Source organism: Lissotriton vulgaris, chromosome 1_2 (genome assembly GCF_964263255.1).
Source record: "Lissotriton vulgaris chromosome 1_2, aLisVul1.2, whole genome shotgun sequence".
In the NCBI taxonomy this organism is placed as follows: Eukaryota; Metazoa; Chordata; class Amphibia; order Caudata; family Salamandridae; genus Lissotriton; species Lissotriton vulgaris.
The window spans coordinates 199,425,846-199,448,760 of NC_141686.1; the positions used below are offsets into that span (position 1 = coordinate 199,425,846).

Here is a 22,915-nt window from a genome sequence, read left to right on the forward strand (position 1 = left end):
ACTTTTGAGTGGACAGAGAGAGCTCCTGTGTGGAATGCGTACCCTACTCAGCCTCTCATATATCATTTAATTCTGACTTCAGCTTATTATAAAAATTATTTCCATATAACCATACAAATTATGTACCATGGCGCAAGCCTCCCTTTGACACAAAATGAACAGTTAAAGAATACTAAATCTGGCCTTTGCTTCTTCCTACCAGAACAACCAGCAGAGGGCAGTGGAGTTTAATGTAAGTGACTGGGGTTATTAGTATACATGCATGGTGGCACTGGAAATGAAATGAAACAAATTTGTAGAGCGCCCTAAACCCAAAAGTGTCAAAGCGCTGAGCCAAAAAGCAAGCCTCCCAGCATGAAACAGAGTTGGACTGAGGACAGAACCTACATAGAGAAAACCTATGTTTTGAGGTGTTTTTTAAAAACAGAAAAGGAATCTGTTCCGAAACGTGAGCAGGCAGAGCCTTCCAAAGTTTAACAGCGGCAACTGAGAGAGAGTGTCCTCCGCACCTGGCTTTCCAATACTGGGAACGACCCCCCTTCCTACAGAAGGAGGATCTGGGAGGTCTGTGTGGAGCGTACCATTAGAAAGGAGAATTAAGATGCCTGAGTCCTTATGGTACAATGCTGAGAAAACCATGCAGAGAGCCTTAAAGGTTATCCACTTTCCGCTTAGACCCATCACCCCCGCACATTCTGGAGCAAGAGGGGAAAAGTATTCTTACCCAACTCTCCCACCTCATCTCATTATCCCTCGTAAGTGGCACAGTGCCCAAAGAGTGGAAACATGCCATTGTGAAACCCCTTCTTAAAAAAACTCAACTTGACCCCGCCTCGCTAGCAAACTACCGACCGATCTCACTGCTACCCATCTTGGGCAAAATTGCGGAAAAACATGTGAATAAGACAGTTTCACAATTCCTGGAGGACAATATAATCATACACCAAACACAGATCGGATTCCGACCAAGACACAGCACAGAATAAGCCCTGCTTGTAGTCACCGAAAAACTAAAAGCCACCCTATATCAGGGAAGAGCTGCAGCACTCGTGCTCCTGGATCTCAGCGCCGCATTCGATACAGTTGACCACGCGGTACTGATAAACAGACTCACTGACATTGGAATCAAAGGCACAGCCAACAAAAGACTAGCCTCCTTCTTGAACGGGAGAACATTCCAATGCATGGAGGCTGGAATCTTCTCAGATGCCCTCTCAGCTCCATGGGGGGTTCCTCAGGGAACCTCCCTGAGCCCAACCCTGTTTAATATTTACTTGAGCCCACTGGCCCACATAGTACAGGAGTTCGGCCTCTCCATCGTGTCATACGCCGATGACACACAACTAGTGTCATCAATCTCAGAATCCATCAACTCGGACCACAGGCATCTTGCCTGGAAAAAATCAGGTCCTGGATGGTGGAGTGCTGCCTTAAACTAAATGGGGATAAAACAGAACTCATGATCCTATGCAATAACTTCAGCCCACGCTCAGAGATCCCCTGGCCAGCAAAATGCCCCCCCCCCCACCCAAAACCTGTATAACAAAGCTGAGGAATGTGGCTTGACCAGAATCTAGCGATGGAGACCCAAGCAAAAAAGCTGACAAACATCTGCTTTGGGATGCTTCGAATGGTTAGAAAAATATTGGGCCTGCTCCCAGAAAAATCAAGGAAAACAGTGGTTCAAGCCTTAGTGGTGTCAAGGCTTGTGTACGGGAACTCATTATATCTTGGTTCTCCCAAATATGTCACAGACAGGCTGCAAACAGGTCAGAACGCGGCAGCCCGACTACTCCTTAAAATACCCAAACACCAGTCAGTACAGGCCTCCCTCAGTGAGCTACACTGGCTTCCCTTCACTGCAAGGATTAAATTCAAATCCTCCTGTCGGGCGCACAGAGCTATGCATGGGAAAGGCCCCGCGGTAGTACAGGACCTGATCTCCCAGTACGCTCCAAGTCGGCATCTCAGGTCAGTATCTAAGTTTCTGATGAATAACTCAAGAATCAAGAGATCCAGATGGGATGGAAGGTCATTCGAACACTTAGGGGCCCATAAGGATGGTGGGCGCATCGCCCCCGCCAGGCCGGCGGTAGCCAGTGCCGGCCAGGCAGGGATGATCCGCCCACCATCCTTGCCGGAATGACCCCCCACCATATAAGTATGGCTAGGGGGTCCGCAGCGAACGGAAAGACTGTCCGCCCCTTTTCCACCCCAGGGTTTATATGGTGGCGGTGTCTATCAGAGACCGCCAGCTATATTACCATAGGCATTTTTCAATGCCTTTCCTTCGCGGCAATGCCGCCACGGAAAGGCATGCAGAGTCTACTTTGGGGGGCCAATGCGGGCCCCCAAGGACTGCGGGGGTGGGAGTGCACATGGGGGGTACCTATGGTAACCCCCTGTATTTCAAAGGACAACATGGCAGGCAACGCGCGGTGTTTGTCACGTTGTGCTTTGAAATGCACAACATGTATTTTTAACATTGCAGCGGGCGGTGCATTCAGCACCGCCCACCGCAATGTTAAAAAAACAGGATGCACCTGCCACTGTGGCGGGTGCATCCTAATGTCCCCCACGGGACCCCCACCCTTATGGAGGGCGGTCCCGTTATCTGATAGGATGGCGGGAGGACAAAGTCCGCCCGTCATCCTAATGACCCCCTTGGTTCCCAAGCTATGGAACAATATGGACTCAGAGCTGCGGACGATCGAGAACGAAACAACCATCAAAAAGACTAAAAACATGGCTGTTCCCCTAAAATAACTGCTGAAACCCCTTACCTTGCTTCATACTTAGCACTGGGATGCCTAAGGGTAGCCCTGCGCTCTATAAATTCCTAAACCTAAACCTAAAACCTAACTGGGAGCCATTGGAGGGATAGAACCCATCTCCGTCAGAGAAAAGCTTGAGAATGTTCAGAATGAGGCGGCCAGCTGCATCCTGAACCACTTGAAGTTTATTCAAAGAGGAGCTATTGATGTTTAAATAGAAAGCATTACAATAGTCCAAACGCGAGCTGATGATTACTGATTCAGTCAATCAATCAATCAGGGATTTGTAAGCGCGCTACTCACCCGTGGGGGTCTTAAAGCACTTGATTGACACATTTTCAAAGGAACAAAAGGAAAGATCTTTCTCACAGTCCTAATTATGAAGAAGCATGTACTAGGAATGTGGCTAACTTGTGAGTCTAATTCAAGAGCGTTATCAAAGATAACACCAAGAAGTTTTGCTTACTTCACAGGAATTGGTAGCGGGCCACAAGCCTCCAGCCACCAGATGTCAGACAAGATGGACTCCTGAGTTCCAAACTACAACACCTTTGTTTTGTCTGCATTTTGTTTTTTAAAGTTGGCTCTCACCCAGATACTAATGCAGGACAAAACCTGAGTGAATTTCTCTGCAATGAAAGGTAGGGTGTCGGAGATACTCACAATGATTTGTGTGTCATCTGCATAAGATAAAACCCGAAAACGAAATATTTCTCTAGTTCAGCAAGAGGGGGAAAATAAAGATTAAAAGTAGTTGGACTAAGAGATGAGCCCTGGGGCAACCCACATGGGAGGCTGAATGCCTTAGCCTTGAAACCTCCACAGAGACAATTTGCACCCTATTGGTAGTAAAAGACTGGAGAAGATTAGGGGCAGTCCTACTGACTCCAGCTCCACTTAAAAGCAGATGTCTTAACAAAAAAAAATGAGGGCACTTAAATGTACTACTGATTGCTAGTACTTTATACTTGACAGCTGCCAGACTGATGTTTTCCCCAAAAATGTATTATGAAAATATTGAAGAATTGTTAAACAATAAACAAACGTAAATCATTAAAATAGCAAACAGGTGTATACAGATTTGTATGTTAAAGGCACCCACCCATTCAGCTTGCTGAAGATCATTTGAAGTCATTGCATCTAGTTTGACAGGACCTCTAATAACAATTTATTTTGTACTTTCAGCTTCATGAAAGAATGTCAGTGTGTTTGCATCTGACTCCAGAGGGACCTAAAGTTAAGTATTCATGGACTGCGGTTTTGTGAATTTGTTCTGAAGATTTTAAATGAGACTTGAGAGGGACCTCCATTAACAACTTGAGGAACTGCAGCTCTATGAAAGAACATTGATCTGACTGGAGGGGGAGAGAGAGAGTGTGTGTGTGTGCGTGTGTGTGTGTGTGTGTGTATGTGTGTGTGTCCTGCATTGTGTACCAAGGAGATATAATAATCCTTCTGCCTTCCTTATATCTGGCGTTTCCTCTTTATGATGAATTGATCGTTCGCGGGTCCATGAAAGGTTTGTGTTCTGTATACACTATCATGAGAGGGTTGTTCATGTATCTTCAAAACTTCCTCTGATTTTACGCATCTCTCAACCCAACCTATCACAAGTGGAATGTTTTGATTTCCATCCAGACCTATGATGCCTTGCACTATGGGTTCTTTGTTTAATCTTGCTATGTTCTAATCTGTTGCTTATTTGCAATGTTTTGAAAAATTTGGTATGATATGAGCTTTTCTTTTGCAAATGCTCTTATATGGAAAATGTACAAGCGTGCTCTATTTATATACAACCTTGCAGTCTCAGAATCATCATAGAATACTGGATATGCTACCACTTACTCTATAGCCAGGAGTTGTGACAACTGGGTGCACTTTGTTGGAGAAGATGATCAAATTGACAAAAATGTTGCATCATTGGATCATGATCTTCACAGAAAGAAATCTATAAAATATATCCTGTAAGCATAGGCCTGAGGGAAAGGATGAAGGCAAACAGGCTAGAGTTCTTGGACACAGAAACGAGATTTTCAACAGTATGGGACATATACACTGTAGGATTTTATTAAAATGTTTTCTTTTGCAAGTAAGAGTCATAAAAACATGCCACATTATCTACCAAAGAGCTGCCATATGCTAATGTGTTTTATTCCCTACCAGTCACACACTGCGACTACCCATGAGAGCATCTCCCGCTTTGAGAGCGCTCCTGGCCATCCAGTATCTTTGACTAGAGATATCAAACCAGTGTTTAAAACACAAATAGGTACAGTTTGGCCTCAGTCATACAGAGTCCTCGCTTTTACTCACCTCTGGCCGTGGCTTGCATATCACAGTTTTAAAGTCAGGCCAGGAATCCACCAGAACCTCCATATTTAAAGGGTTCCCACGGTTTATGTAGAAAACCGAGCCATAGACCTGGAAGAGAGAAAAAAGGGAAGTCAAGCCGCACCTTGACTTTTAGTCCTAGATACCTGAGGCATGGAAAAGCAAAAAAATATGGTAAGTATGAGATATGGAAATCATATTCTTGAAAATGATTTCACCAGACAGAGGAAAATTAATGTGGGCATGCACACCTGGGATTTATTTCACCAACAGAATGGTGTAACAGAATGGGGTATTTGTATTTATAGCTTTAGCATAAATTAAATTGGGTGCAATAAATGTGTGTGCAAAGTTTATCTAACATTAGAGTGCCGCGATACGAAAAAGGATGCATTGAGTGCCTGACTCATACGATGTCAGCACAGATGGGATAACAATCTGGGCATAATTTGAATGTCACAGGATTGTGGTGTTGTAGGGCCCGATTCACAGAATGAATTTAAGACTCAATCCTAAACTCACTACTATTTTTGTATTCACAGGATGCACTTGCTACTTTTGGCATTCACAGAATGAACTTACTACTTTTGGTATTCACAGACGTTAGGATTTTGTCTTAAGTCTGTCTTAAGTTTGTCTTAAGACAAACTTAAGACAAAATCCTAACTTCTGTGAATACCAAAAGTAGTAGGTTCATTCGGTGAATGCCAAAAGTAGCAAGTGCATCCTGTGAATACAAAAATAGTAGTGAGTTTAGGATTGAGTCTTAAATTCATTCTGTGAATCGGGCCCGTAGTGTTTCAGCATGCTTGCAAATGGAATACAAGATAGTTTTCTTTCTTCAAGTTTCTAACTCTGCCTGCTCTTTTCTCTGTGTCTCACTTATTTATTCTCCTTTCTATATCAAACAGCATATCTCTGTTCTCCCATTGAAATTAACTAGGAGTGGCCGGGTTTAGAAGCTGCTAACGAATACATCCACGTCCTTTGGCACTGCCCTGGCTACCCCAGGTCTCAATGACAAGCAGCAGCTGCAAGAGAAAGTAAACAGGGCTCCATTCACTTTCTTTATTTTCCACTGCTTGCCATTTTTAAATTTTAGACCATCAGCAGCTAAAACAAAGTGCTTTCGAAGGCTAAAGAAGGGATAAGCGATCAACCTTGTCGCTGCTTCTGGGGTCAAAAGTTTGTTGATGACACATCTAACCCTGTGCAGTTCATTCTCTCCCTCACCTCCTCCCTTGCCAGTGTGACTTTATCCAGCCCTGCCACTTCTTCCTGCCCTCCTGCTCATCTATGGCCGCCGCGCTTCCAGCTGCCTGCCTTACTCTTTGTCACAACATCTTCTTTCATCTATTAACTTTGCCATCTTTTCACCAGTTTTGCCTGTATTGTTTCAATTTAAGGCTATGTTCTTTGTGGTCTGTTGGCAACCTGTTAGCTTGGAACTGGTTGTTTTCTTGACTGGTCTGTGCAGGTTAAATGGGTAAGGAGACTTACCGTCAGTGACTCCGGGACACCCTGGACGAGGAACTCCTCTATTTTCTTTAGATCCTCAGAGCTCTCTAAAACTAGCATCATGAATCAAGAATCAGTGTAGCAGACTGAAGATTTCTAGAAAAAGATTAGACAGATCACAGAAAATTAAGGTACATATGTGAGATTTAAAGTCTGTTTGTCCCCTGCTCAATATTATGGACTTCCATTGCATTTTTCTCAAATTTGGCAAGCTTCCTCTTGACCACAGTAAGGGGCTTAATACGATTGCGGTTTTTCCGCATCCTCCGGGCCGGGGGAAGCCCCCGCCGGCTCAGAGGATGCGGAAAAACCGCAGCGGACCCACCAAAGACCCACCGCCACATTAGGATGGCTGGTGGGTCCTGGTTTCCGTCCGCAGCTTTTCCGCCGCGGTTGGCTTACAACCTTGGCGGAAAAGCTCTAATATGATGAAGGTGTCTCTCAGACACCGTCAGCCATATTAGGATGGGCTGTTTAAAATGCTTTTCCGCTGCGGGTTTTCTGCCGTGGAAAAGCATGTGTAACTTCACTGCGGGGGCCCGTTGTGGGGCCCCTGGGTGAAAGGTGCACATGGGGGGTACCTATGGTACCCCCTGCATTTGTATGCAGAAATCGGCAGGCACCGCACGCATTTTTACCATTGCAGCGGATGCAGCTGGAAGCCGCACCCGCCGCAATGGTAAAAATAGAGGATGTGACCGAAAAGGGTGGCGGTCACATCCTAATTGCGCAGGAGGGAACTCCACAGGCCATGCGGAGGTTCCCTCCTACTCTATGGTGGCGGACGGACTCAGGTCCGTCCGCCATCATAATCGGCCCACTAATGAGGAGAAGAAAGAAAGAAAGAAAGAAACAAACAAAGAAACAAACAAAGAAACAAAGAAAGAAAAACAAAAGAAAGATTAAAGCAAGAAAAAGAAAGAAAAACGAAAGGAGCTAGATAAATAAAAGGTCACTTCATAAGAAATGTACAACAGAATTCTCAGGAGACAGGAACTGATAAAGAAGGAATGTTCCCGTACTCTCATCTGTTAGAAACCGTCCTGCTATCACATCAGGCTCTACAAAGAACGGTAACATTAAAGTAGTAATAAAGTAAAAATAAATATTCAGGCATTGAAGGGAACTACTTTGTGTGCAGTTGTGCTCTGTGTGAAAAAGGTAAATGCAGTCCTTCAAAATGAAGTTAGCTAGTAGGTGAAGTAGGCTGAGCCATTGCCCTATGCTCTATGCATTATTGGAAGGAATGAAAATGGGAATGACACAAGAACAAACCAATGGATGAAGAGAGATTACTGAAGGCCCCTCCCCCTGATGGACTGGAGCCTGCTAAACCCCCTCCCCGCGCCTAGACACCCTTACGGGTGAGTAGTCGCGCATAACAAACGCCTGATTGATATGTAAGTAAAGCCTGATGCAGCAGCTCCCCCAGGATGAGTACCCTGTGTTCTTGAAGGTCATAGCTGTCTCTTCACAAAGTGAGAGAACACCAGGACCAACCGGAACGACACAGGACCAACCCCTGATTGATTAATTGATTGGTAGATTGTCATCAGAAAGATACAGAAAGATGCCGAGAGAGATGATGAGGGGCAAAAAAAGGTGAGGGGGGGCAACAGAAATAGATGAGGGGGGTTGGAAGGCAAAAAGGGTGGAAAAGAGGAGCCAGATAAAAAAACAATAGAACACATGCACGGAGAGTGAGGGAGGTAGGAGTAGACCGGATGCTGCAGCCCCTGCAGGGAAGGGGGACCCACCCCAAACGACCAGCGGTCTCCAAACATTCCAAGGGGCCCCGTTGAACCAAGGCCAGTGAATGTCTGAAATATGAGAGACTGAAGGGCCCCAATCACATGAGTCGAGGGGAGGGGTGGCGACATTTTGCGTTATGCCACTGACTGCATAGACAGGCAGAGGAAAGGGGAGAAGGAGAAAGTTTAGGAGCACCAGGCAAAGGCAGAGAGAGAGAGATACAAAGAAACAGAAACACAAGGCTAAGAAAGGACGGCAGTAAAGGAAAGAGAGAAAGGAAAAGAGAAGGGAAGGAGGAAAAGAGACATCGAATGAGACACGGAGGTGTAGAAAGAAATGTCTTGGTGTAACTGGAGTGCACTTTTGTACGATTCTTGGTATCTAGTCTGTTAACATGTCGTAAAATTACTGCAGCGCAGGCATTTGCCAAACAAAAACCTTCGCTTCAAAGAAAGAGCAACGAAGTTAGAGTAGAGAGAAAGAACGGGAGAGATGGGGATGGCGGGAAAAGGAAAGCGAGATAGGACATGAAAGGTGGGAAGAGGGCAAGGCAGAAACGCAGGCGTAGAGGCGACAGAGCAATAATGGGGGAAGCATATTGCAGAGTAGGAAGCGAGCAAGAGAAGAGAGCTGGAGAGAGAGGTTAGGGGCAAAACGGTTCCTTTATTTTCTACACACGCCTGACCTCTAACCTTGGATATCTGGAGTCGTCTGAGCACCGCTGGACTCTCCGACCCCCTTGTTTACAAGCAGCCAGTTCCTTCCCCGGCCTCGACGTGAACTCGGCCAAACCGTTTCCTCTCCTCTTTGCTGTGCTGAGAACTGTGACCTCGAAGAAGTGAGTGAGGACACGAGAGGCACTAAACACATTATTCGTTCAGTACAGAGTCCTCCCTGACTCAGCAAACAGCCGGCGCCGCGAGGGGTTATCAGCGGTTGGAGACATGCCCTGCGTTCTTGGCTCTTTTAGACCTTAAGTGCGAACTGCAGGCAGAGATGGCGTTCTGTGTGATGGGGCCACTATATCCCTCCTATGGTTTGAGAGCCATTGTTACTGGGTTTCTTCGTGGATTACATTGTTGCATTAAATGTATCGATTTTATATCAGGGAACTAACCCTTACAGTCCTATTGTTTGTTTTATAACTAAGTTTACTTCCAAATGTCTCTCACTTTCACTTCCTTGGTATATCTCCTTGACTACACTTAGGAAAACCGTATAGCCGCCAACTCTGTTTCTTATGGGAACAAGTCCCCACTGTAAGTCAGATGTAAATAATAGGCAATGCAATGCAACTCTCAAGTGACTGTCCACTATCTCTTCTTTCACCCCTTGCTTTCCTATCCTATTCTGTACTCTTTCTCCTTTCTACAATGTTAACGACATGTAGGGGTTGGCTAAAAGTCACAATGTGAAAAAAAAGCGATTGGAACAACCTATCCCACAATGTCTGTCGTTATTTTAAAAGCAGGTTGAACTTACAAATCACCTCCTTTGGCTGAGCTTTCAAAGCTGTTCATGTCCTGTCCACACCCTGTCGTTGAACACGGATTCAGCCTCCTTCCTCTAAACCACTCAGTCCGGCCCACCGCTCAAAAGCCTCCACCCCTTCACTGTTCTATGGTAACCTTGCACCAAATTCTTTCCTTCTTGTTTTGTTCAGAATATAATCTATTTTTATAAACCTGCATGGAGTCTTTTTGAGGCGTATTCCTTGTTTCACTGTGTGAGTTTGTTGCACAAATACTTTACACATTGCCCATTTAAATAAGCCTGCCTGCTCGGTACCAAGCTACCAGAGGGTGAGCACAGGTTATCTTTAGTGTGTATCTAGCTTAGCCTTACTAGAGTGGTGGCTCCTTCCTGGCTTGCTTGCATACCTCGCCAAACGGGACATTTCTAACACACTCTCTGCTCACGGAAGACCGCTGAAGGAGACCCCACGTAGCAATCATTTTTTTCTAGGGCTCTATATTGCATCACTGAGCAGGGGAGTCCATGAAAAGCTATGGGTGTTTTTAAGGCACAACCTTCCTCACAATATTCTAAGTGAAAAAAAATTAAGCCACACTTAAGAAAATCAACTCTGTATGCAGTCCTTTCAGGACTACGAATATTCTCACTATGAGGATTTTGAGGGTGAAGAGAAGAAATAGCCCCCAGCGGGGCAGCATCTATCTAATGACCTGGGCATACCAATTTATCCGCACGGACCCTCTCCCTTAAAAAAAGGGGCTTACCACAGGGTTGGGGTCCCCTGGGCCAACAGCCACCCCATTAAAAAAAACACATTTAAAAAAAGGGGCAGGCCCCGGGGAATGGCGTCCCCGGGGCTGAAAATAGCCTTAGAGTGGTGGCCGTCTTGGCCCCCTTCCTTTCAAATATAAAAAAATTTAAACTCCCGGGTCCCGGGGGATAAGGTCCCTGTGGCCAAATTCGGCCTGGGAGGGGGGCCACGTGCCCACCCTTCCTACAAAATAGATGTCTTTTTTTTTAAAGTTGGCAACTCGCTGGAGGCCTCTCTCCCTTTCTCCACCACTCTGCAAATGTGCCCCCTGGTGCACTGCTGGTTGGGGGATTAAGTTCCCTTGGCTGCTGAGGGTTGTTAGGGACCAACAAGACCTCCTGTTACCTCTAGTAAGCCTCACACAGTGGGATTGCTAAGAGGAAGGTGGCTCAGGTATTCAGGGATCTTGGAGGAAGGTGGCTCTGGATAGAATGTGAGTTCTGTTAAGGTTTCATTTTCACTTTGATAACATCTAAATAGATTCTCCATCATATGTTATGAGTGAAAATCTAGTTTGAAGGGGCTTGGTGAAACAAATAAGCGAGTCAAAGTGAAAGGTAAAAAGTGAAGCACAATACTACATTCACTTTTTAAAACATTAAAAGACAATCCCAAACTGCATATTCTATGTGTTCTTTGAGCATCCATTATGCATAAGCTAAACCTACTGGCTTTGTCAAAGCTTGTTTGAAGTTTGAAGAAGTGGTGCAAATTCTGATACATAACTGCGCCATCACTGTAGTATGAAGGAAATGAAAAAGAGAAAAGACCAGGAGAAATCTATAATCAGAAAAGATAAACATGGAACGATGAGATAACTAGAAAGAAGAGCTATTCTAGGGAAGGCGATATAAGTAGGAAACAGCTAGAAACAGAGAGGCAGGATGAGAACCAAAAATGTGAGGATGTGGTTTGAGAGACAAAAAGGTTAGGGGCTGCGGGAGAAATTCAAGAGGGGGTTTGGAAGGCAAAAAAAGTGGAAAGAGGAGCCAAACAAAAACACAATAGGAAATATGGACAGAGAGTGAGGAAGACAGGAGTAGATTTAAGCACCTGCAGGGCAGGGGGACCCCATGGCAGCTCCTCCACTAAGGCACAGGAGCAGCACCCCACTGCTTTTAAGCAGTAACTAAAGAAAAAATACAATTATAATAACTCAATGTTAGGAGGGACTGCTCTTCTCTCAGAGCAGGACAGGGGAGGAGTGGTTTCTATTGCCCACTTCAAGTGTGCATGATGCTTTGGCCAGCCCCCTCGGGCCAGCCACCCAGTCTTGCGCACTTTGTATGTTCTCCACACAGGCTGCATAACAGCCTTGGTGGAGAACAGGCCTAGGCCTCTAGTCCCTGTGTGAATGCCGAACCACGGAGCTCAGATCAATTGCAACGCTGCATTGTAGCGTTGTGATTGGTCAGGGAGGCCTGGGTGCTTCAATCAATCAATCAATCAGTGACACTTATATAGCGCGCTACATACCCGTAGGGTCTCAAGGCGCTGGGGGGGAGGAGGGGGCGCTACTGCTCGAACAGCCAGGTCTTCAGCTTCTTCCTGAAGGAGAGGTGGTCTTGGGTCAGGCGCAGGTCGGTCGAGAGGGAGTTCCAGGTCTTGGCGGCCAGGTAGGAGAAGGACCTTCCTCCCGTAGTCGCTCTTCGGATGCGGGGGACGGCGGCGAGGGCGTGGTTGGCTGATCGGAGGTGGCGTTTGGGAGCGTAGAAGTTGATTCGGCTGTTGAGGTAGCTCGGGCCTTGGTCGTGTAGGGCTTTGTGTGCGTGGGTGAGGAGGCGGAAGGTGATTCTTTTGTTGACGGGGAGCCAGTGAAGGTCTCTCAGATGTCCGGTGATGTGGCTGGTTCGTGGGATGTCGAGGATGAGTCTGGCTTCCTGCTTCTTGTTTGCTGAGGCGATGATTTTTTTTATTTTTTACATTCATGCCACCCCCAATCCATGCTGGTTGCCACCGGGGGGACCCCCAACAATTCAATCAGTCAAACAGGGGGTTTGTAAAGTGCACTACTCACCTGTAAGGGTCTCAAGGCGCTGTGATGGGGGTGCTGCACAAGGTCAGTTGTAGAGCCAGGTCTTGAGTCTCTACCTGAAGGTGTTCAGTGTGGGGAAGCGTCTGATGTTGACTGGGAGCTCGATCCAGGTCTTTGCTGCGACATAGGAGAAGGCTCTACCGCCTGCTCTGGGTCTTCAGATGCATAGGGTCTCTGCTAGGGCGTGGTTGGGGAAACAAAGGTTCTTCTTGGGTACGTGGAAGGAGATTCTTTCGCTGAGGTATTTGGGTCAGATGCAGTAGAGGGATTTGTAGGTGTGGGTGAGTAGCTTGAAGGTTACCCTCTTCTTGATGGTGTGGGGTCTGAGGTGTGGGGTCTCCAATCAATCCAGGGGGGCCGTCTTTGAACCCAACTCCAATGAATATATGTGAGATATGAGAAACTATGGGGCCACACATTCTACATCGGGTGGCATCATTTTGCGTTATGCAACTGACTACAAGGCAAAGAAATTACAATCATAAAAGAAAGAGAGAAGGGAAAAGAGAAGGGAACGGAGAAAAAGAGATAATGATTGAGGCCCAGACATGTTCAAATATCTTTTTGTAACTGAAAAGTAATGCTGTAAGATTCTTGGCTTTTAAGTTCATATTTATGAGAGGCTTGCATTACGTTTAGACCACACAAAGTGCTACATGCGTGACGCAGACCATTAAGCAAGATTTATGAAGCCATTCAGACCCACTCTGAGTAGTTTTGAGTGGCCTAAAAAATCTGGAGTTAGGTAACGCAGCGCAAATCGCGGTGTTGCCTTACTCTGCACAAGAAAGGCATTCCCTGTGTTTTTGGGTGGGTGTTCCCACGCAACTCGCATGGTTTTTAATGCATTCTGAGATTTACAAGGACTTGTAAACCTAGTAATGCACCAAAATGTTATGCCTCCCCCAGGGAAGGCATGACGAGGAGAAATATCTTTATTTCGCCTCGCTTTTTCTCTTTCTATGTGTGCTTTATTCTGCAGCACACAGAGAAAGAGGAAAAAGCCTATCATGATGGTTTTTGTGCAGGAAGGTACCCTGGTAATCCTGAATGCAATGGAAGCACCCTTTCACCATGGTGCAAGGGTGCCTGCATTAGTGCTAGGCTGCCAAAATGGCTCCAGTGCAAGGGGAAAGGACAAGAATGCTCCATATTAGGTAAATATGGCGCATTTCTGCCCTGACCCAGTGACGCAGCGCAGCATAGCAAGGTAATTTCCTGTGCTGACCGGCACCAGTAATTTCATAAATATGGCCCTTAGTCTGTTAATATGACGTAAAAATACTGCAGCCCTGGCATTTGCCAAACAAAAACATTTACTGCAAAGAAAAAGTGATGACAGGGGGAGATGGCGACTGGGAAAAATAGAGTAAGATAGAAAATGAAAGGTGGGAAGACAATAAGGAAGAAAATCGGGTGAAGAGGCGATCAAGTGTGGAAAGAGGGAAGCAAAGTAGAAATATGAAACAGAAGAGAGACGGAGAGAAAGGTTTAGGGCAACATTGATTCCTTTAGTTTCTACACATGCTAGACTACCGACCTTTGATATCTTGAGTCATCTGTGCATCACTGTACTCTTCATTCAGCTCACTTGTTTGTAACTATAACATCGGAGGAGTGAGTGTTGCACCTCAGGAGTGCACAAGAGGTGCGTAGCACATTACTTGATTTCTTTGTGGATTAAATGATTGTGCTAAATGCATCATGTATATATTATACATAGCTTTATATTGCTAAACTTAGAAAATGTGTTTACACAATTTTATACTGGAACCACTGTCAGCAGCGCAGTCTGAGCTTACAACATTTGCTTAGAATGTTCACCCTAATAATAATGGGTTTGCATTAGTGAACCATGAATACAAGTTTGAAAAGCATTAACAAATGGACACAAATATTACCTTAATTGCAGACAATGCCCTTCTCTGATCCATAATGTGTTATTGTAAACTGGCAACCTAAGGGTTTGTGCTGTAGGGTGGTGGGCCTACTTGTCTCAACGACAAAATACACATGAAAACCTGTTGCCCTTCACCCCAAACAATCTGTCCTGGGCATTGGGCAATAGGAATTCCACACCCCTGATCATAGAACAAACTGTGCAGGGTCTTAGGGCCTCATTTATCGGGTGTTGGCATAGGACAGTGCAACTAGTCAACTGGCAGGGCATTTCCTATTTCAAAGTGGAAGGGCAGGAATGCACTGTGTTCATCCAATACGTTGCATCCCTATTCTTTACCCCTGTACTGGCACTGTTTTCGCAGTCTAATGCTATTGCAGGATGTCTGTGTTGTCAGCGGGATTCTTTATGTGCAGGAAGGGGCACCTGCTTGCACAGAAACAATCCATAGAGGCATGGTCCTCTTTCTATGTGTGCTGCAGAATGCAGCACACATAGAAAGAGGAATAAACTAGGAGAAATAAATTCATTTCTCCTAATTACGCCTCACCTCGAGAGGCGTACGGTTTTGGAGCATCCCCAGGTTTACATGGTCATATTGACCTGGGGAAGCATTAAAATCAATGGGTATTGTTTGGGAACACCCACTGCAATGCTCATGGTGCGCATACCTAGAGCAGGGTAAGCAACACAGAGATTTGTAATGCCTTGCTCCATATCTATGAGATCATTCAAAACCACGCAAAGTGGCTTTGCGTGGCCTCAGATATGATGTCAAGGTTTGCCCCACCGTTGCGTCACAAAAAGTGAATCCACGGCTGCGCTGTGGCCTAATAAATGTGCCCCTTAGTTTTTTTGCTCTATAGCTGTTAGACTTGGCATCTTTTGGTGTGTTTCCCCTGAGTTTTCGCTTTCTGCCCTCCCGTTTTTGACTGTGGTAAAGTATGTTATGGATTGGCGTTTCCATGATTGGCTGTTTGGTTTTCTTGTCAGCCCCTAGTAAAGTGCACTGAGTGTGCCAGGGCCTGGGAACAAAATGCTATGCGTGGGTCTGCAGCACAGATTGTGCCACCCACGTGAGTAGCCCGGAAAAGGTACCTCAGACTTGCCATTGCAGAGTCTGCACGCAGTTTATAACTGTCATGTCAACTGGGCATGTGCACACTCTGGCCAGTCCCTAACCTTCCCTTTTCTTACATGTCAGGCACCCCTAAGGTAGGCCCAAAGTACCAAGTTCAAGTTCAGGAATTTGTATAGCGTACTACTCACCCAGAGGGTCTCAAGGCGCTTTTGGCAGGGGGAGCGTTACTTATCGAATAGCCAGGTTTTAAGTTCTTTTCTGAAAGAAAAGTGGTTCTGTGTGAGGTGGAGGTGAGTGGGGAGAGAATTCCAGGTCTTGGCCGCCAGGTAGGAGAAAGATCTTCCTCCCATGGTGGGTCTGTGGATACGCGGAACTGTGGCGAGCGCTTGGTTGGAAGATCTTAGTTGGCGGGTGGGTGTGTAGAAGGACAGTCGTGTGTTTAGGCATTCTGGTCCTAGTTTGTAGAGGGCCTTGTGTGCGTGGGTGAGGAGACAGAACGTTATTCTCTTGTTGACGGGAAGCCAGTGGAGGTCTTTCAGGTGGCCGGTAATATGAGCTTAGCGAGGGATGTCCAGTATGAGTCTGGCTGATGCATTTTGGATGCGTTGGAGTTTTTTCTGTAATTTGGCTGTGGTTCCGGCGTAGAGGGTGTTTCCATAGTCCAGTCGGCTAGTGACCAGTGCGTGGGTGACCGTCTTTCACATTACTTGTGACTTGAATTTCCTTCCATAGGATAACATTGCTAATTTTATACTGAAAAGTTTCTGTCTCAACTTTTAAAATACCTTTATATTCTTTAAAAATCATTGCAATAACCAAAACATTTTTACTAAACCGTTTTCAGCTTAGACCCCAGGACTGAATCTAGGATCCAGTCCTGGGGTTACAAAAATAATCTATAAAGTAATCAACTGCATTCATGTAGAAAAACCCATTGAGCAATGTTACATTGTGTTTATAATTGTGTTGACTACTGCAACCCCTGTACCTATTGTGTTTTACAAAGTTTATTACATTTCTGCAAAGCAGTTATCTGAGAACACGCATATTGAGAAAAGTATATTTCGATACCTGTTGGTTCTAAAAATAAAACAACTATATCATTTGATATAAAAACAATTGGCCTGCAGTTCAGTCCTTGAGTGTGTAAAACCTTTTGCTGACTGAGTGTGTACAACAAATGCTTTACACTGTCCTCTGGTACTGCCTTACTGCTCGACCAAGCTACCACTTTGGAGAGTAAGGTCACCCCTGACTTTAACCTCTATCATACCTCTGGGGGTTGTGGTCTCTATACACACTGGGGCCGATTCACAGAACTAACTTAAGACAAAATCCTAAACTTACTACTTTTGGTATTAAGACAAACTTAAGACAGACTTAAGACAAAATCTTAACTTAAGTCTGTCCTAAGTTTGTCTTAAGACAAACTTAAGACAAAATCCCAACTTCTGTGAATCCCAAAAGTAGTAAGTTTAGGATTTTGTCTTAAGTTAGTTCTGTGAATCGGGCCCTATGTACCTTACTTCGGACCAGTATATATGAAGCCACTTTCTCTCAAGGGTGGCTCCACGATAGTTTAGGTAGGTCAGGAAAGGGCTGAATAGACCTGGGCTGCGATGAGGGAAGAGGGAGGAGATTTCCTTGCACCTCAAAGGGCCTAGTCTGCCTCTGACAATGCTATCTCCACCCCGTGCCAGGAAATCACACCAGAGAAGGCAGAACTGGTTCTGGCTGGACACAGACACTAGGGTCCCGATTCACAGAACTAACTTAAGACAAAATCCTAAACTTACTACTTTTGGTATTCACAGAAGTTAGGATTTTGTCTTAAGTTTGTCTTAAGTTTGTCTTAAGATAGACTTAAGACAGACTTAAGACAGAATCCTAATTTAAGTCTATCTTAAGTCTGTCTTAAGTCTGTCTTAAGGCAAAATCCTAACTTCTGTGAATACCAAAAGTAGTACGTTTAGGATTTTGTCTTAAGTTAGTTCTGTGAACCGGGCCCTAGAGGATCAAAGGATTTTTAGATACAAATACTGGGGCCAAGACCCCTCAACTTTAGAACTCTTTTGGATCAAGAAGACTGCCAAGAAGAAGAGCTGTAGAAGCTGTGCTGTGTGCTTTACTGTGTTGGCCTACAGTGGCTGCTTCTATCTTGGGCAGTGAAAGGACTGCACTGAACTTTCTGCAATCTACTTTTGTGAGTTTCTCCAAGGGCTTGAGGTAGAGTTTGCCCCCTGTTCAAGAAGTCTCAGAACAGCAAAGACTTTAAGCTCTTTTGCCTTCAGCACTGGGAACTGTGTGTTTTTGCTGCGACAGAAGAAAAGCAACTCAACGACATCTATGATGCCGTAGCCGACTCCATGTCCTAAAGGCACCACAGAGGGCACCGCCGCAATGCCGCACTGCGACCCTGGTCTCACCGACAACGCCTGCTGATGCCACCGCTGAGCCGTTGCTCGCACCGTGACCTGTGGGCACTGCACTCCGCCCGCCTCACTTCACGGCGATGCCTTGGCCTCCCCGCCGCTCCACGCTGAAATCGATGCCGCTGCTTAGACCATGGTTCATGGGCACCACTCATAAAGTTACATGATGCACCGCCCTCATCCCGCACCGCAACCATGGCCTAATGATGCCAGCACCTTTGACTCCAGTTCGTCAGCCGATGACAGCGCTTCAGCAACGACAACAACACTGCTTGCACCGTGACCCACTAGCACCGTGACGAGCACCGCCTTCACCTTGCACTGCGACCCTGGTCTCACCGACAACATCTAATGCCGCCACCGAGCCGCTGCTCACAACACGACCTGAGGGCACCCCACGCCGCACTGCTGCACTTCGCACCGCAGCACCCGATGCCTGCTGATTCCAACAGAAAGGAGTTCGACCTCCAACATGAGTGACTTCAATGGCCTCGGTGCCCTGCATCTCTAACAGGTACTGTTTGCGGGTCTTCCCGACACCGTAGCTGGTCCGCGATGCGGCGACCACCCTGAACTGTTTGGATTTATTTGCTCACAATGCAGTGATCGCCCCGGACGGAGCTATCGACATCAAGGAACTATTTTTTTATATAACTTTTTATTAACAAACATTGGCATATAAGCATTCAGCAATCAGTTTAGTATCAGTAAATGCATGACAATTAGAGGTAGTACAACTATACATTACACATAGTAAGGACCTTTCAAGGAGGAAGCAAATCATCATGTACAATACTTTGTGGGGGAACGCAAAGGTCTCCACGATAGGAGTTCCACGGTGTCCATATGCAGGACAACTTTTTAGGACAGCCTTGGGCAGTATAAACCGTCTTTTCTCTATACATACTCCAGTCCATACTAGACTCCAATGCCTCCAGAGTGGGGGGAGCTGATGCTCCCCAGGCGTGAGCAATGTTTCTTTTTGCAAGCATGAAGCCCAAGGTGGCTCATTGTGTTTGATGGGTGTTTAGGTCGGTTGGCTCCCATATATTTAATAAGCACCTGCGCGCTTCAGGGTGAATGGCAACAGAAATAACTGCCCACATTACTGCGTGTATCTCCCTCCAATACTTTTGAATGAGTGTGCATTCCCATATAATATGCATAAAGGTACCGACTTGGCCGCATCTTCTGTGACAGTCCCATTTCTGCCCTCCCCACCCGCACCAGCCGGGGGCCGGTCATATATAGCCTGTGCAGGATTTTAAGCTGAACTAGCTGTAATTGAGCTGGGATGGCCACACTCGAGGAAAAGATATCGCCTCTTGCCACTCCTCATCATCCTTTTCTACGCCATCTGCCTCCCATTTCTGTATCAACACTAAAGGAGGGTCTTCCAGGTTATGTATTAAATTTATTATAAATTAGTGAGATGGTCTTATCCGGAATGTGGCCACCCAGTATTCTGTCCTCTAGCGGGGATGATTCAGGAAGGGACGTGCCACTTGGGATGATGGAATGTAGTGCATGGCTAACCTGTCTAAATCAGAAAAACTCAGTGTCAGCTAGCTCATGTTGGCAGAGTGGCAAAGGGTGTCACCCCTCCCTTCTCCCATATATCTTTGATTTGTAAGATGCCAATCAAGTCCCATTTATCAAACCCCTTCGATGTCCACAGATTACCCAGTTGGGCAGAGTCCCAAGGAACTGTTTTTAAAGTGTATTTTAATAACTGTAGATTTTTAAGTACTGAAGTATGGATTCCTCTCTTTTTTTGTCTTGTGTATAAAAATATTGGCTTTTTTTCTAAACTGATGTGGTGTCCTTTTGTAGTGCCTACACTGTATTACTGTCAGTTATGTGCAAATGCTTTACACACTGCCTCTAAGATAAGCCTGACTGCTCGTGCCAAGCTATCAAGAGGGTGAGCAGGGGTTATTTCAGTAGTGTAGCCCCCTTACCTTGTCTAGAAGGACGCCATTTGCTAGTGTCAGGAACTGCTGAGGCAGACTTTATAAGCTTGCAAAAAAACAATACAAAAAGCTATCTAGAACAGAGTTAAAAAAGGAATCGAACCTTGACCCCATCAGGTAAGTCGCTTCCCCTCCGCACAGCACTGCCTGTGTGCCCCTGCCCCAGCTGCCGCGGAAGTTCGAGGCATTACACCACCCGCAGGCTACCACCTGCGCCTCATCTCTGGTGGCCAGCGGTAGGCCGTAGGTAGGTTTGTTCATCCTCCGCTTTATTGCTATTATTGTATTGCTTGTATTTTCATTGTTGTGTCTGTGATTGCTTTTCTCTGTCTTCCCCGCTGCCTGTATGTGGTCTGTGCCCCTTTTTCTTCCCTCTGTTCCCCTCACTGTCCCCGTGCTCTCTCTGCCCGGTCTTTCCTTCTGTACCCCTCGCTGCCCCCGTGTCTCTGCCTGGTTTTCCCTTCTGTTCCCCTCGCTGCCCCATTGTCTCTGCCCGGTTTTCCTTTTCCCTTCTGTTCCCCTCGCTGCCCCAGTGCCTCTGTGCCCGTTCTGCCTTCTGTTCTTAGCTGCCCCTGTATTTCTGTGTTCTGTATTTTGCCTCTGCGTCACTTGTTTTTCCGGTATTTCTGTGCCCTTTTGCCTTCTATGCCACTCGATTTTCCCTAATTTTTGTGCCCCTTTTGCCTTCTGTTCCACTCGGTTTTTGTGCCCGTCTGCCTTCTGTGCCATTCGTTTTTCCCTTGTTTTTGTGCCCCTTTTGCCTTCTGTTCCACTCGTTTGTTGTGCCCTTCTGCCCTCTGTTCCACTCGTTTTTTGTGCCCTTCTGCCCTCTGTGCCACTTGTTTTTCCCTCATTTCTGTGACTCTTTTGCCTTCTGTTCCACTTGTTTTTGTGCCCTTTTGCCTTCTGTGCCACCCGTTTTCCCCTCAATTTTGTGCCCCTTTTTCCTTCTGTTACCTTCGTTGTCCCTCACCGCCCTCGCCGCTGCTTCCCCTGTGGCCCGCCCCCCTGAGGGCCCACTGTCCATTCGCTGCCCCCGTCTCCTGCCTCCCAGCTGCTTCTCCCTCCCACCTACACATATATGCTGGCCAAAGGCCACCTTTTTCCACCGCAACATAGCAGACATCCACGACAGCTTCAACACCCAGACAGCCCCAACAGACAGCAACACAACAGACCCTCTGCACACCATCGACCAAGAGCCCCTGCCAGCCTGGGTCAGCGTGAGCATCGAAGACACCATAAAGACCATGCGCACAATCCACTCCGGCTCTCCGTCAGACCCATTCCCGCACTACAGCTTCAACAGAGCAAGCAGCTCAATCGCACCCCACCTGCTCAACGTCATCAATCTCTCCCTTGAGACCGCGACCTTCCCAGAGATCTGGAAACATGCTGAGATCAACACCCTACTCGAAAAGGCAAACCCAAGAGACCTCAAGAACTTCCGGCCCATCTCTCTGCCCCCCTTCCCGGCCAAGGTCATTGAGAAAACCTTCAACAGACAACTAACCCAATACCTCGAAGAAAACAGAACCCTGGACCCTTCCCAGTCAGGGTTCCGCAGCAGCCATAGCACCGAGACTGCTCTCATCATCGATGACATCAGGACCTTGCTGGACAACGGCGAGACCGCAGCACTCATCCTCTTAGACGTCTCTGCCGCCTTCGACACCGACTGCCACCGCACACTACGCGCTCGCCTCAATGTGCAGGGATCCGAGACAAGGCTCTGGATTGGACCATCTTCTTCCTCTCCGGCAGAACGCAGAGCATCCACCTCCCCCCATTCCAGCAGGAGCCCCGACCAAGCTCATCAAACGACTACAACACATCCAAAACGCCTCAGCATGAGTTTGAGTTTGAGTTTAAAAATACTTGTAAAGCGCGCATACACCTGCGGTTTCTTGGCGCTACAGCTAACAAGATCCGGGGCTAAACGACGGGGGGAAGCTGTGGGGATTTAGTCAAAAGACTTTGTGAACAGGTGGGCCTTGAGGAGTTTACGAAATTGTGGGTACAGAGTGATGGTTCGGAGTTCCAGAGGATCGGGGCAAGGGTGGCAAATTTCGAGCCTCCCCACTTCTTTGTCCGGTAGCGTGGGATGGTGAGGAGGGACTGGGAGGACGAGCGAAGTTCCCTGGTGGGAACGTAGGGGGTGATCTCTGAAGAGATGAATGCTGGTGCCAGGCCCAGTCGGGCCAAGAAGGTGATGGAGGCGAGCTTGAATTGGACTCGGGCTCGCACAGGGAGCCAGTGTAGGGATTTCAGGAGGGGGGAGGAGCGGTGGAATTTTGGAAGATTGAAGACCAGGCGGGCCGCCTGGTTTTGTATCTGCTGCAAACGCCGCAGGCTGTATGCAGGGATACCTGCATACAGGGCGTTGCCGTAGTCCAGGCGGGACACCACCATGGCTAAGATGATGAGTTTAAGAGCAGAGAAAGTGAAGAAACGGGACACCCTGCGTATAGTGCGCAGTGAGAGAAAAGAAGAAGATACCACAGAGCTAACCTGGGAGTGAAGGGTGAGTTGAGAATTGAGTTTTATGCCGAGGGTTTTAACAGAGGTAGAGGGTGCAGGAGAGGGGCCAAGAGAAGGGGGCCAGAAGAGAGAGGACCAGGGGCTGGATGAACCACCCGTCAACACCAGCTCGGTCTTATCGGGGTTGAGTTTAAGGTGATTGTGGTTCATCCAGTCCCGGATGTGGAGCATAACAGATTGGAAGTTAAGGACAGAAGAGGGGGAAGAGGACAGGTTAAAGACAAGCTGGAGGTCATCCGCATAATTAAATACGGCGACCTCCATTTGTTGAAGAGAAAAGATGAGGGGCGA

At 46.8% G+C, this 22,915-nt stretch overlaps 1 protein-coding gene across 2 annotated transcripts in view; it reads right to left on the minus strand.

Annotated features, from left to right (window-relative positions):
* Nucleotides 1-9,450, minus strand: part of LOC147734918 (putative glycine N-acyltransferase-like protein 1B) — a 75,285-nt gene extending 65,835 nt beyond the window's left edge. The window contains exons 1-3 of one of the 2 annotated variants that reach the window (XM_086953102.1): nt 9,061-9,450; nt 6,606-6,719; nt 5,088-5,195 (exon numbers count right to left, since the gene is read on the minus strand). In XM_086953102.1, coding sequence (XP_086809228.1) covers nt 5,088-5,195; nt 6,606-6,686 — 189 coding nt within the window. In that variant the 5' untranslated portion in view covers nt 6,687-6,719; nt 9,061-9,450. The remainder of the gene's footprint in view (nt 1-5,087; nt 5,196-6,605; nt 6,720-9,060) is intronic. The other variant, XM_086953103.1, reaches the window with a different exon arrangement.
* Nucleotides 9,451-22,915: the final 13,465 nt, after the last annotated feature.